The sequence below is a fragment of the Diadema setosum genome, chromosome 7 (genome assembly GCF_964275005.1).
Source record: "Diadema setosum chromosome 7, eeDiaSeto1, whole genome shotgun sequence".
In the NCBI taxonomy this organism is placed as follows: Eukaryota; Metazoa; Echinodermata; class Echinoidea; order Diadematoida; family Diadematidae; genus Diadema; species Diadema setosum.
The window spans coordinates 1,633,893-1,648,349 of NC_092691.1; the positions used below are offsets into that span (position 1 = coordinate 1,633,893).

Below are 14,457 nucleotides of genomic sequence, written 5' to 3' on the forward strand. Positions count from 1 at the left end.
TGACTTGTAAAGATTCCATTCAGTTAATAGAATATCTGGCAATATGAATCAACAACATCTCAAATTAGAGATTTTCTTTTGAATTCCGTCCACTATCTCAGTTATTATGATGTTTTTTTTTCTTTCTTTTTTCATACTTTGGTGAGCGTATTTGTTAGTTGTCTGTCGCAGTGTTTCCAGCCGTCAACTACCTGTAGCACTTCCCTGCTACAGCATTGTCTGGAATCTAACAAAAACAGTCCAGATTTCTCAGAATTATATACAACGCGGTACTGGTGCTGCAACTGAAGGCTGCATTACCCCTCTGTAAAGAGTGGTCATCCCGTATATCGTGAGAAATAAAATCTCTCAACAACTATCAAAGAATTCTGAAACAAAAGATGTGCCGAGGTACAGCAGGTATACAAATGATGAAAATAGGAAACTGTATCATGCAAAAAGTAACAGGCGTGTGGAGTGAATTCATTGCAAATTCTTTTATTGATAGACATTATGTGCAGGACAGAGTAATTAACTCTCTACACATTCGACTTACACATATATTCAATATGGTCGGGCCTTCAATACATTTATAACTGCATAGCAGCCACAGCTACAGAGCAGCCCACTAATGTATTCAAATCATATGCACACTTTTTTAACGCTCAATATCCATGACAACATGATAACGTTGGTAGAGGGTTGCCCAACCTACATATATCAACGCTTCAGTCAGGCAAGACAATCTCCAGCTATACAAAAATAATCCAAGAAAGTAAATGAAATAGAAAAACCAATAATTGTCATTGCAACCAGCTATGGCCAGAGACATCCATAATTTGTCTATTGCCTCTTGTCAGAGAAAGGTCTATTGCAGCATTTCAAAACCAAACTTATACCCAAATTCATGTACAGAAACTGAAGCTATTACAGCTTCTTCTTTTTTTTTTCTCTCAATAAGTGTGCTCATAAGGGATAAAACAACCTTCCATGCTGAACATCACAGCAATAAGAACTCCATCATGAAAATCTCGGAACCTCCTACCAGTTTTCAGAATTTCTTGTCTTGAAAAGTATTACCTGAATGGACCATCATGTAGCAGGTAAATGTCATTTTCCAATATTTTCACAAACAGACAAAAAGTAAAAAAATTGGCAACATGCCTAGTTACTAGCCCAATACAAGAATGCAAAAAACATATACAACTGTTGGATTCCACTGCCTAACTCATCAACAATTGCCATTGAAGACACCCCCATCTTAACCACTTGCACATTTCTGTTACAGGTCCCCAACTAAAAAAAAAAAAAAAAAAAAAAAAAAATAGAGTCATATGACATAAACAATGTTTTATACGCATAATCAATGGGTATAATTTCATTGGCTAATTTCAACCTGTCTTTCTAATCTAACCTCAGCAATTCTTCTTCTTTTTTAACTGATGAAGAGGAAAGATGAACCCTTGGATGGGAATAAGAATGCTTCTTGTGGATTTGTGAAACTACAGTGTAGTTAAAACCATGTCTAAGAACAGGATAGAATCTCACAGACACATAAGACTGAATTTGATGTCTTTGCACAATCAACAAAAAGCAACAATCAACAGAAATACAAAAAAAATGCACCAAAATCTCTTGAAATCATGACTTCATGCAAATGAGCTTTGAGCCATCTCATGCAATTGTTTTGAATCGAAATCTATTAAAGTAAATAAATAAATATAACTTATCAAATTCACAGCAAATCTAATCCATTGCTTTCTTGCTATAACTTTCATTGCTAACATGCTGTAGTATGGTCAACAATTACTTTTGTGCAATGTCATAGGTCTGGCTTTGACTTTGAGTTAACGGAAAAAGGGTTGTGTTATAATCATACCCTCTTTCAAATCACTCATTAGTGCACAACAAACAAAATATACATTTGATTATTTACAACATATTAGTATTGAAATGGCCCATCGTGAGAAATGCAAAATTCATAAATATCACAACAAATAATGTGGTATCTTTTTAGGCATGATTGATCCCATGATCAAACAAATTAACAAACGCAAAAGAAAAACATATGATTTCCCAATAATAATAAATAAATACAAAGCAAGAGTATTGATCTATGACAGCACAAGTTTCTTTGGCATAACATGAAAAACGTCTAACATCAATAGTTTTTTCGCCATAATCCAAACATTCATGACAGCACTGACATTTTCAAAGTGCCGAGATTAAGTTCCATCTTGGCAGAATACCAGTATTGCATACTACCATTAATCAACACAATTCCTCACTCAAACTACCACAAAAGGCAAAAGAAAACAAAGCAAAACATAATTTGCAGTATGATTATTACCAACTGATCTTGCTTCTGTTCACTTAGCTGTTTCATACCCAAGCTTCCCAAAGGTGTCTGAACCTAGCCCCTAACTGTCCCAAACCAATCCAGTTTATAACCATGCACTATCCTATCAAAGAACCAATGTGGATCAAAATTCTTAAAATACCTACACACTAGATGTAATTGCTCAAACAATGAAAATTCACATCTTGACTTGACCTCCAAAGTTCACAATCTAATAAGACAACTGTATCGTTATCGTCCCTAAACAGGAGTACAATGACAAAAGTAAAACTTTTAGTATAACAGTTTTCAGCATTATTTCAGAAATTGACCTGACCTGAAAGAAATTATTTCATGCATTTGCAAGCTACTAACTGAAGAATAAAGTAAAATTATACATATTAATGTATCATCACTTTTGATCTCTGGCATTTATGTCTTGTCCAAATCTCAACCATTCAATACCTGTTGCAAACACATTATTGCAGCAAAGATGATGGTGCTACTTTAAGCAGTCCTTTTGTCAAATATGTGAATGGTGAACACATAGTACTAGTTATGCATCTCATCTGGACTTCTGATTTCAATATCTGACTAGGGAATTCCTCTCAAAGTCTGATACTAAGGGTACGTTCGAGCGCTCTAAAGCGAACTGAAACAAAGCGTACTGTACTGCGCTGTGATGAGAAAGTGTACCTCATGAACTATTTGCAGAGGGGGTCACGCATTTTGTAGCAAAAGGGTCAGTCACCTGGCACTTACAGCTGGTCCTAACAAAGCGAATTAACTCTTCGCATTATGATGTATGTGCATGTTACGCGCATTCTCACATGCAAACTTTTGGTACGCTTTTGGAGCACATTAAGAAGTGGTCCACTTTTGGCTCGGTTCAGCACAGTACGGTACACTTCAGGCGCATTTGAGCGCTCCTCTGGTGCAAGTACAGTACGGTACACTTGGCTTTCAGAGAGCACTTGAACGCACCCTAAGTCTATGGATATTCTGATGGAATTTAACATTTGACAGACAAATCAATGAACGATCAATTTTCAAAAAGAAAAGAAAAAAATGAATATGAGTACAACTAATACTCCCAGGACCCAGAATGCCCACTGGTCACATCACATAATGGACTTGTGAGAACAAATTAAAGTATATAAAAATATATGGTAAGAAATGATTTTCATTGTTGGCTCTCCCTGCAGAACATACTAAACACGCGTCTGTATTGATCATTAGGGAGCTTTAGATTTGCTGCTGGGACGTTTGAGACGACGCTTGAGCTGGACGTTCTCCTCTTCCCTGCGTCATGTTTGAAAAGTAGCTTTAGATTACGCTGAGACGCAACCTATGAAAAAATAAAATGGCGCCCCCATATGATCAGTGCATGAAGTAGTTCTCTACATCGTGAATTGAGCGGACGTAAAATTAGCCCAGAAGGTATAGTAAAAACTCAGACGACGCAAGCTATAAGTTTGATAAGCGATTTTGCGCATGCTCAGAACAGGTTTTTTTCCCCTCTGAAAGTCCCTGTCGCGAAAATCTAAAGCTCCCTATTGAAGAAAGCATACAACGTATATCATCCTTGTATGACGCAGCACTAAGAATTAGTTGACTTCTGGATTGAAATTGAATTCTGTATACACATGCATCACCAAAAAATTTCATATCAACGAGTGCCTTTCAAATCTTGAATATCAATATCCAAGGATATTTCACTTCCTTTTTCTTCTTCTTCTTCTTTTTCTTTCCCTCATATCCATTGTAGAAGAGAAGGTGGCAAACGTTCTCAGAACACGGCTGATGTAAGACACAAATGCAATAAACACACTGAACTCCATCAAATTCTGATTTTTTTTTTTTTTTTCAGTGCATCATGTTTATGCATTCCTGTATGTGTTTTTTTTTTTTTTCATTACATGGTAATTTCATTAGAATAGATAAAAGAGTTTGATCAAGAGCTACAACTGTAGAATCACTCGCACGACAGAACTTGCTTAAGATATCAAAGCAAAATGTTTTGCTTTGATGTGGAAGGAAGTATTTCCTTCCACGAGAGTCTCATCATCAACTAAGTGCTTCACTGAAGATGATTGGTTTCATCGTTTTCATGTATTTACAACTGTCCACCCATGGTATTACACAACACACCTACCATACATATACAAACAGCCCTTACACCTTGAAAATTTCTTTCAAAATGCTAAATGACCAAATAAACAACCTACAACTATTCCAACACTCTCTCAAATTGTGGACTGGATGAAAAATTAACTCTTATTTTTCAACAACAACACAAATTGATGCAAATAATCTGCCAAGCATCTGTATATACTATTTATAGCATCAAAATATATATATGTCATCTGGTTTAACATTTATGGTACAAATTATTTACAGAAATAATTGAAAGGTCTTAAGACGAGGACTAGGGTAGTTTCCTTTATCAGACAGGTCTGGGTTATTCCCTCGGTGTTTCAGCATTCTCATAGAGACCATCAATCTGGGCTTTGTACATCTTGTTGACAATGGGTCTCTTTAGTTTCAGCGTCGGCCCTGGGATGACAGAGGAGAGGAATGAGAGAGAGGTCAATGAACCAAAAATCAGTCAAGAGGTCAACGAACTAAAAATCAATCAAGAAGCATCAGGACAGTTTCTTGCATCATGATGCTAAGACAGAGTTTACAACATATTATCATCAAAGTTGCTGGAAAGACACCTTTAAGGCGTGGTCAGACTGGCAAAAGATCGAGAAGATTAAGTTCAAGATCTTTAAGATCTCGAAGTTTTGCCAGTGTGACTGCAAATTTCCCACAAAACTTCTTGCAAAACTTCTCGCAAAACTTCCCACTCCAACTAGGGATATTTCCCTCACCCCCGTCAAACTTCTCGATCAGTTTGCAGGCGGTGTCTCCGAAGCGCGAAGCCATTGTCATGTACAGATGTGCATTGTTACGTCACAATCACTAGCCATGGGATGGCGCGTTCTAACTTCTTTGTGCGCCTTTACCAATGACCCAAACTGCTTGATCCAAGTTTGACTGCCAGTGTGACCGCATGAGAAAAGATCGCAAAGACTTCACGATGTTAAACTTCTCAATCTTTTGCCAGTCTGACCGCGCCTTTAGTAGTGCACCAACAATACACTTGAATCATCCGAGAGAATTCCAGGTAAGACTCCACCTTTGACAAGCACACGTTATAGCAGCCAGGACATACATCAGTTTTGAAAGAGCTGTAAAACACAGCTTTTACAGCTGCTAAGCAAAATTCGGATTTGATATCACACAATACATACTGAGATCATGCCTAGAACACAGTTGCCAACACTAATACACTTGTACCGTATAAGCTGTCATAAATATATTTTCATGAAAGAGGAGATCAGGGACTATTACCCTAGCGCATGGCGAATTTTTTGCATGGTGTTAAATACGCAATCCAACAGTGATTCGCAAAATTCACAAAAATTAAGTTTTGTGCAGCAATTGTTTCTGGTTTTTCAGTAATCTCAGGAGCTCAGGACAGAGTGAAGATTGAAGTTACATGACACAGGGGGTGTGCAGCCTGGTCTGTAGCAAGATGGAGAAACACAAGGACTGAATCAGAGACTATCAAAACTCACCCAGCTCTCCCCCTGCTACTGAGAAGTCACCGTCCAAGATGGTCCACTTGTTGACCCGCTGCGCTCGCGACGTGGCCGACTTGTTGTACTCGTCAACACCCCGCTGGATCTCTTGCTTGACCAGATCGTCCTTCTTGGCCTCCTCCACCGTCCTAGCTTTGCTCCCGATTGCTGTCGTGATGGCTAGAGCCTCAGAATTCAGATCGTTTGACGGCACACCGGCTTCGTCCGCCGTCACCTGTAGGAACAAACAATCACAGAGGATTTGCACACACCGACGGGTGAAATTTCTACCAGTTCTACGGATTTCAATCAATTTACACAATTCAGCTTTAACAAAGTAGCAAAGTGTGATGTCATAACCATTCATCACCATGGAAACTGGTTCTAAATAACCGAACCTTTTTGCCAGAGGCATTGAAGGTTGGCAAATGAGAACTCCGAATAAATGCACGTAAATATGAAGAGGGTGGGATGAGTGGCCTGGTGCTAATCATTGAGGCAGCAGGGATAGGTCGAGATAAGTAGGGGGGAGTAGGGGAGAGGGGAAGGGGAATGGCAGTAGAGAATAAAGGGTAAGGATGGGAATAGAATCGGTACCTTGAGTGTGATGAGCATGGAGAGGAATTTCCGCTTGTCTCCGATCAGCATACAGTTACTGATGATGGGCGTCTCCTTTTTGATCATATCCTCTATGGGTACCGGGGGGATGTTTTCTCCTCCCGCTGTGATGATTAGCTCTGGGGAGGGATATCAAGATGAAACAAATCTCAGTTTCACTAAGTTGGCATGCTACTCTGCACACATACATACAAACATATACAAAGACACATAAACATATATACATATACATACACAAACACCAAAAAAATAGAAATGGATGACTTGAACAGAATTCATATTTGGAATGACTGCTTTTGCTAACCTACAGAATTTTCCAACAATCAGAAAACATCCACTTTCAATGTTCATGTATGATCTGACATATTTCCTGACTGAAAGTATAGATTTACAAAACTTTCACATTTGATATGTAGGTAAATGAATATTAATGAATCAAAAAGAAAATGAAGAGCTATCAATAAATAACTAAGAATTAAGCAGCTCCAGGTAATGAAATCAGAAGATTCCTCAGGTGAGGCTAGTCAACTTTGAGTCCAAGTTTGGTCATCTCCTGCAAATATCTTCCTACACTCTAAAAACCCACGGAACTGGGAACTGCACCCAACACAATGACCTATTAAACCTTGATCAAAAATTAAAAAAGAAAATGAAGAGCTATCTATAAATAACTAAGAATTAAGCAGCTCCAGGTAATGAAATCAGAAGATTCCTCAGGTGAGGCTAGTCAACTTTGAGTCCAAGTTTGGTCATCTCCTGCAAATATCTTCCTACACTCCTAAAAACCCACGGAACTGGGAACTGCACCCAACACAATGACCTATTGAACCTTGATCCTGCCACAACACCTAACCTGTCTACCCACCATTGATACTACCATCACTCAACTTGTTGTCCTAACTGAGATCCTCCCAATCAAACCTACCCACACTTGATCATGTCACCACGCCCAAACCATCTTCCTATCCTACCCTTGATCCTGCCACCACACCTAACATGTCTACCCACCCTTGATCCCGCCACCACACCCAACTCATCTACCCACCCTTGATCCCGCCACCACACCCAACTCATCTACCCACCATTGATCCTGCCACCACACCCAACCTGTCTACCCACCCTTAATCCTGCCAGTGATGAAGAGGAAGTTGTCTTCGTCGATGTAACCCAAGTCTCCCGAGTGCAGCCAGCCGTCCTCATCGATGGCCTCTCTCGTCTTCTCCTCCATGTTAAGGTATCCCATGAAGATGTGGCGTCCTCTGTAACACACCTTTACATCACGGTCACCATGGAAACGATAACAAATATGATGATGTTTGAAACAAGGCTGCAGACAATGCTAGTGGTAATTCTACAACCTAGAATGACTATTACCGATAACTGATAACCAATGACAAATAATACCAGTAATACTAGTACCAGCAAAGGCCTACTGCTGATTTCCACCACCATTTACTCAAATTGTTATGTCAATCTCCATCACACACTTTTTAATTATGACTATGTACTTACCTGAAATAATTTTGGTTTGTATATGTATATTTTGATTGACTGTCTCTCTGTATGTTTTTTTTAACTGAATTTGTGGAAATAAACTTGAACTTGAACTTGAACTACATGCAGTAGCAGAAGTAAAATAACCGATACTAATAATTACTTGATGTCAGCTGCATTACATCTTCCTATACATTTATGATTACAAAACTGGACAAGGCAGAAAAAACATGAATTAAACCAAAAAAGCAACAATAGCAAATTATGATACTGTGCCTTTCATGTAAGATGAGTAAAGCTTACAATAATGTAGCATCAGCTATAGCAATGACATTGATATAGATCTGTGGCTGCAGTAATATTCGTTAATATTGTAACATCTTCATTAATCAATACCGGTATTAACGGTAGACTCAATCTTCCTCTTCACAGTCCATATATCAAACTAGGTTAAAATATCGTCACTTTGTTATTGCTACCGTTTTTGCCATGCCCAGTTGATTGTATTACTACAATAATTGCACAATATATCGTCGCTGGGGCTGAAATTTTGGTGAAAATGATTTTTTTAGATAAATGGTCAAATAATGGGTTAAGTGATGTCCTGACCAAATCCTAGCTGTCTTACCTCAAGAATAAAGCCACCACGGCATGTCAAAGGAAAGGAAATCCCATTTGTTACAGTACTTTGGCTGCCATGTTTTTTGGCTCTCCTGAACGTTTGACATTTTGTAGCTATGAGGTCTTGTCGCCCCAGCGACGATATATATGTCTGAATAATGTTGCATCTATTTTGATTGTTCTGATTGACTGTAATGTGGTGTACGCTTCAGCCTTGTTCGTCTACATTTCGCATATTACAGCAGCTGAATCTGTCACATTTAAAACCTTCTAATACATCTTAAACTGTGATGTCATTTAAAACTGTGATGTAATTTAAATTGTGCATGACACAAATTAAGTTATGCATGACACAAATTATGTTGTGGTCTGTTTAAATGATGATGGTGAAAATATACCATGGTTGACCAAGGTCCTTATTAAATTATCAAATGTCAAAATTGTTTGCTATGACCCTCAATACACAGAAATTGCTTCCCCATCAGATCCCTCATGAGTGTCCTCTAAATGGTGTCATAATCCACAGCGAAATCCAAACAGAATATTGGAAGCAACTATCATTATTGACACACTTTATCCTTCAATCAGCTTAATCCCCTTGATTGACCTACAAGATAACAGGCTTTGAACAGACAGCTTCTAGCTGTCATTAAAGTCAGCTTATTACGTAACATCAACAAAGACCAAGATATGGAGGGGCATGGGAAACGACTGCAACACATGTTCACATTCTTTAACACTTTTTAAATAGCAAATTTCACCCGGGTGAATCCTATAGTATGAAAGGTCTTAAGGGTGAAATCCCACGTAAAATGCTGGGTGAAATTTTACAACATGTACCATTGACCCGTCCCTGGTAAACTCTCGAGCTTTCCCGGGAACTCCCAGGTCATGCTATAGTGTGAAGTGCATCGTGGGTAAACTTTCGGGTGAAAAGCGAAGGTCAGTACAACAACAATGTCTTGCCTGCCGCTTCGCACATGTGCAATGACGTTTACTTCTACTGCAGAAGAGTGGACAAGAGAAATTCTACCGAGAAGTCATTTGCTAGTTGGAAAGAAATATTTTGCACATGTTCCCCGCTTGATTACCCTGTTGAATCTCTTCGGTGATCCCCCGAGTGACCAGCATGAAAGGGGTATTAGAGGGAACTGTGATGAAGGTAAGATTGAGGTTTACGTGTCTGCTGAGATTAGATTCACTTTTATTACCTCTCCATTGCCGTCCTTGTCTGGGTCTGAAATCTTGGTCTCTGCCCCAGGAAAGGTCATTCCTGAGCTACCAATCCTAAATCTCCCTGGGAGACAGAAACTGTGTGGACCTGGAAGAGAAAGGGGGGCAGAAAAACACGAAGGGAAAAGAAGTGGCAAGATGATTAAACATTTCATTACACTAGGCTCAAAGATGGGTCGAGACAGGAAAGAAATAAAAGGTCAAGGCTCGATAGTGACATGCTCCGACACACCTATTCAAGAACACTGTATACACCATACATTTAGCGTGTCAAATTTATCGCAAATTGGGGCTTCCTACCACTTTCGTGAGTAGTTATCTTAGCATTCGTGGTGTACAGTGATGAACAGCAAAATATATGCTTGCATGTCACACTAATGTCAAGATCAGGGTTAATATTTTTGTGTGTTCTTAATTTCAAAGAGCACCCGACTCGCAAATTCATGAAGATAAAAACCTCAGGAAATATATGGTGTATACAGTATATCCCTGACTCTTAAACTACGAGAGTTTACAAAATTTTACGACAATATGAATATAACTCTGCTACTGTCAGGTCAAGACTTTCATATACTTTGAGCACCTAAGATTGGAAATTTATGACAACCTATATCTAAATCAAAGAAAATAAAAAATCAGTACAGACAAGAGAGTGATGAGTGCCAGTAGAAGTCTGTGCTAATAGAAAGGCCTCCTCACAAACATCATAAAAGGGACATCATGAATTACTACCAGAATGATATGGCAGCATGTGTTTATCAAGAGCAAACATGGAGACACCTAGTAACGATCAGATTGAGTGTAAGACTTTGTGAGTGTACAACTTAGAAAGCCAGTGTTCATGCTATGTGAAAGGTACGTACATTTTAACCTGTGCTTTCAGACTGTACCACCTCTTGTACTGACACTTGTCTCTATGTTCAACTTTACATAGATAACTTAAGTAAAATCACACAAACAACACATTGACGATTTTATGAAATTTGTGAAAACTAAAAAAGCAAATCCAAGTTTTTATAAGGTTTTACATAACAGCATTATGAAGGACAAGGTGACACGACATTTGCTCCTGAGACAATTGTTCCGGTCTTACTTTCTCCAAGTACTTATGGTTAGGGTTGAGAATTGAGATATGGTTTTAGGTTTAGTTGCATGTGAGGATTAGGATTAGGGTTAGGGTCATGTTTCTGGACAGGTTTTACGTTTGGCTCAGTGTGCAGTTATTTCATGGGAGCAATTGTCGCCGCAGCAGCAGTAATTTGTCTACCATACTACTGTATACACCATGTATTTAGCGAGTCTAAATTTTTGCGAATCGGGACTTCCCGACGATTTTGCGGGTGGTTAAATTCGCGATCGTGGAGTACTGAACTGAACGAAGAAAGGTATGCGTGTATGTCACATTCATATCGGGATCAGAGTCAATATTTTCATGTGTCTTTAATTTCCCGAATAGCACCTGACTCGCGAAATTTGCAAAAATAAAAACCTTGCGAAATATTTGACGTATACAGTATGCTGTCGTTGTCATCCACTCACTCACCTGTACTCTCACTCATGCCATAGATGTCATAGAGCTGGATGTTGATGCTCAGGAAATATTCCAGTGTTTCCATGGAGAGTGGAGCTCCAGCTGAGAAGCAGTAGTTGCACCTGTCCAGACCCAGGGCAACTCTTGCCTAATTTGGCAAAAAAAAATATTCAGATAGTATAAAATGTATCTGCATAAATTTATGATACAGTTGCAATTCATTAGTGTATATAATGCATCACAAAGTGTTGGAAGCATAAATATAAGTGCACACATACACATTGTATATGCCCTTTATACTGTACACAGTTACGCGCATCCTGGTGTGCATATCAACATATAGTATGTCGAGTGTGTATGTGTACATAAATTAACACTCTAAATAAGATGTGTTTGTTTCATCACAACAGAAAGTCTTGGTACCTCAGAATCATGTGTACACTGTTTACAGCTACAATATGTAATTTGCACTCAGGGTACAATTAAAAGTCTTGATTTTTACATCTTGACGTATTTTTTTCAATCATTATCATCACAGAAATTTTCCTGCTCAATGTCTCCAATCCATGACAATTAGTACAGAGAAAGAATGTTCCCATTATTTATGCCAATTTGGGGATTTGATTTAGGACAAGTTTAGACCTCTTATTTCAAATACCATATCTTAAACTATCAGGGCATTATAGAAAGTTTATCAACCCTCATGACTGGAAAGTGCAGAGCCCTGTTAAGCTCATCCAGATATGACTGGATATGAATTGTGAATTACATCATCAGTTACAGTTGGAACTACTGTTTATAAGTTTCAGAAAGATGTCAGAAAGTTGGGTTGGGGAAATAAGACATATCTTATCTACAATGTAGGAGTATAACCAAACTCTTGAACAGTTGATGTTTCATCGTATATCACAATCCAAATAAATCACTGAATTATCAAAGCTTTCTTTCTTTACAATAAAAAAAAAAAAAACGGAGACAAGACGGTGAAAAACAGGATCAAAGTTGAAGTCCCGTACAGAGTCCAGAAAGTTCAATAACACTTGACTAAAGCTACTTGCTACTGTATTTCACTGTATAATGTACTTTGCACATGAAACATATAGTGTGGCACATATCATGTAGGTAGCAATGAACTCTGGACTTATTACAGACAATTCACACTCATCATCCTTCCTGCTTCCAAGTTACCCTCACCATTATCAACCCAGCCATCTATGCAAACAGGTACCCTGGAAGAACATCATGCCGGTCACCGACAAACAAGTCTAAAGTTTGTTAAGGACCACGTCATCATTGTCGGTTACTCCTAAGGGTGATGGTCTAGCCCTGTTAGTTTAACCTTTGCTTAAGGAGTTTAACCTTCACTGAAGGTTGTGTGAGCACATCCATGTGTAAACAGGACAAATCAAAGAAGTGTCAATGAGGACTTGGCTACTGTACACGTGTACGTGTGGTAGTACCAGTCAATACCTTTTTGAGAGAATCCAAAGTTCAATTGTTGAATCGTGTGATCACCTCCACACCACATGTATGTCACAGAGGAATGCTTAGCACAGCAGGACAGTTCTTAACTTACCATTGGAAGGTTTGTGGTTCAAGCCCCAGCTGGCAAACTACTGACATCTTTCCACAAGATATCACATTAATATCATCCCTATTCACTGAAGAGCAAGTTAATGCACAAAGGAGTATGATGATGATATTGTATCTGAGATTTGAACCCGGAACCTATAAAAGGTCAAGTGCCCATACCACTAAACCACAAGTCTTCTAGAGACAATGTAATACTGACCTTTCTGAACACCAGCATTTCAGCAAGGGACCATCCCCAAGGAACTGAAGATCTGTAAAATGCAAAATACAATCAATGCTTGTTTGTTTTTTAACCAAATATGATTCCAGTGGGGGACAACTCAAGCTGGAAAAGATGAGATTGTATCTATCCATCAATTGTACATCACGTCTCTTCCAACCTTCAAATGAAAGAGGTGCATTGTCAGACAAGTATTTGTGATGAGGTGGGAAGATCCTCAACTTATCCCTAACCCTCTGTGTATGTACCCCGAGTGCCGATTGCCACTAAAACCCCCACAGCATCACACACACTGTCCAAAGTTCCTGACACAGAGAGGGTTACTCTTAATCTGTGGAGATAAACCAAGCATCAACCCATCCTCATGTCACCATGTGATTTACATCAATTGTAAGGGAAGACAATAACTATAAGACACCTGCATGTTATGCAATACTGGTTTACACACATGCATGCACACTGATAAGGGCCAATGAATATAACTGACTTTTTTTTATTCTGCCCAGTATTCCTGACGATTTTTAGTTAAAAAGCAAGTGGTATGATACATCATATAAATTTTTCACTTCACTATTTTAAAACATCAATATACAACCTGTAGCAGTAATCTACAACAGCTTATAAGCCAGTTCGGGGTTTCACTTTGCACATGAGCAGAAAAAGGTCATTTGTATCATACCAAAACGCATGCTGGTATTTAAAGTCACTGAGATTTAAAAGCATCTGTGATATAATGACTACTCAAGTAATCTTTATGAATGGTGCTTGACAGCACATCCACCTATTAAACAGCAAAGGTGGTACATGTAAATGGCAATATTAATAGAAAGAGATTGTTAATACATTCAAAGTAAATAATGAAATAGTGTCTACGCTTCCTAGGTGTTAATTGACCAACCATTCTGGTCACCTGGTCTACGCAAGTTCATCCTTTGTTTGAAAATAACTGATGAATTCCATAAATTGTTATGCAGAGCAAGCTTATGCATTATATCCCTTTGAAAACGAGTGAAGTGCCTAACCAACTGAAAAAAAAAAGCGGCATTTGTATTCATGTGCATATGATGAGCTAACTCCAAACTGGCTTATTCAAAGGTTCATGCATTTACAATTTTAAAATATAGGCACTAAGGCCCAAATTCATGACGGTGGTACAATCTTTGTCCATGGTTTAAAACACATGGTTTAAAACCATGGACAA

At 38.5% G+C, this 14,457-nt stretch overlaps 1 protein-coding gene across 3 annotated transcripts in view; it reads right to left on the reverse strand.

Annotated features, from left to right (window-relative positions):
* Window positions 1-3,950: 3,950 nt before the first annotated feature.
* The window catches only part of LOC140230423 (long-chain-fatty-acid--CoA ligase ACSBG2-like), a 59,354-nt gene continuing 48,847 nt past the window's right edge, over window positions 3,951-14,457 (reverse strand). For all 3 annotated transcript variants that reach the window (XM_072310576.1, XM_072310577.1, XM_072310574.1), the window contains 7 exons: window positions 13,236-13,287; window positions 11,456-11,591; window positions 9,891-10,000; window positions 7,684-7,834; window positions 6,544-6,683; window positions 5,944-6,181; window positions 3,951-4,873 (listed from right to left, as the gene is read on the reverse strand). In XM_072310576.1, coding sequence (XP_072166677.1) covers window positions 4,779-4,873; window positions 5,944-6,181; window positions 6,544-6,683; window positions 7,684-7,834; window positions 9,891-10,000; window positions 11,456-11,591; window positions 13,236-13,287 — 922 coding nt within the window. In that variant the 3' untranslated portion in view covers window positions 3,951-4,778. The remainder of the gene's footprint in view (window positions 4,874-5,943; window positions 6,182-6,543; window positions 6,684-7,683; window positions 7,835-9,890; window positions 10,001-11,455; window positions 11,592-13,235; window positions 13,288-14,457) is intronic.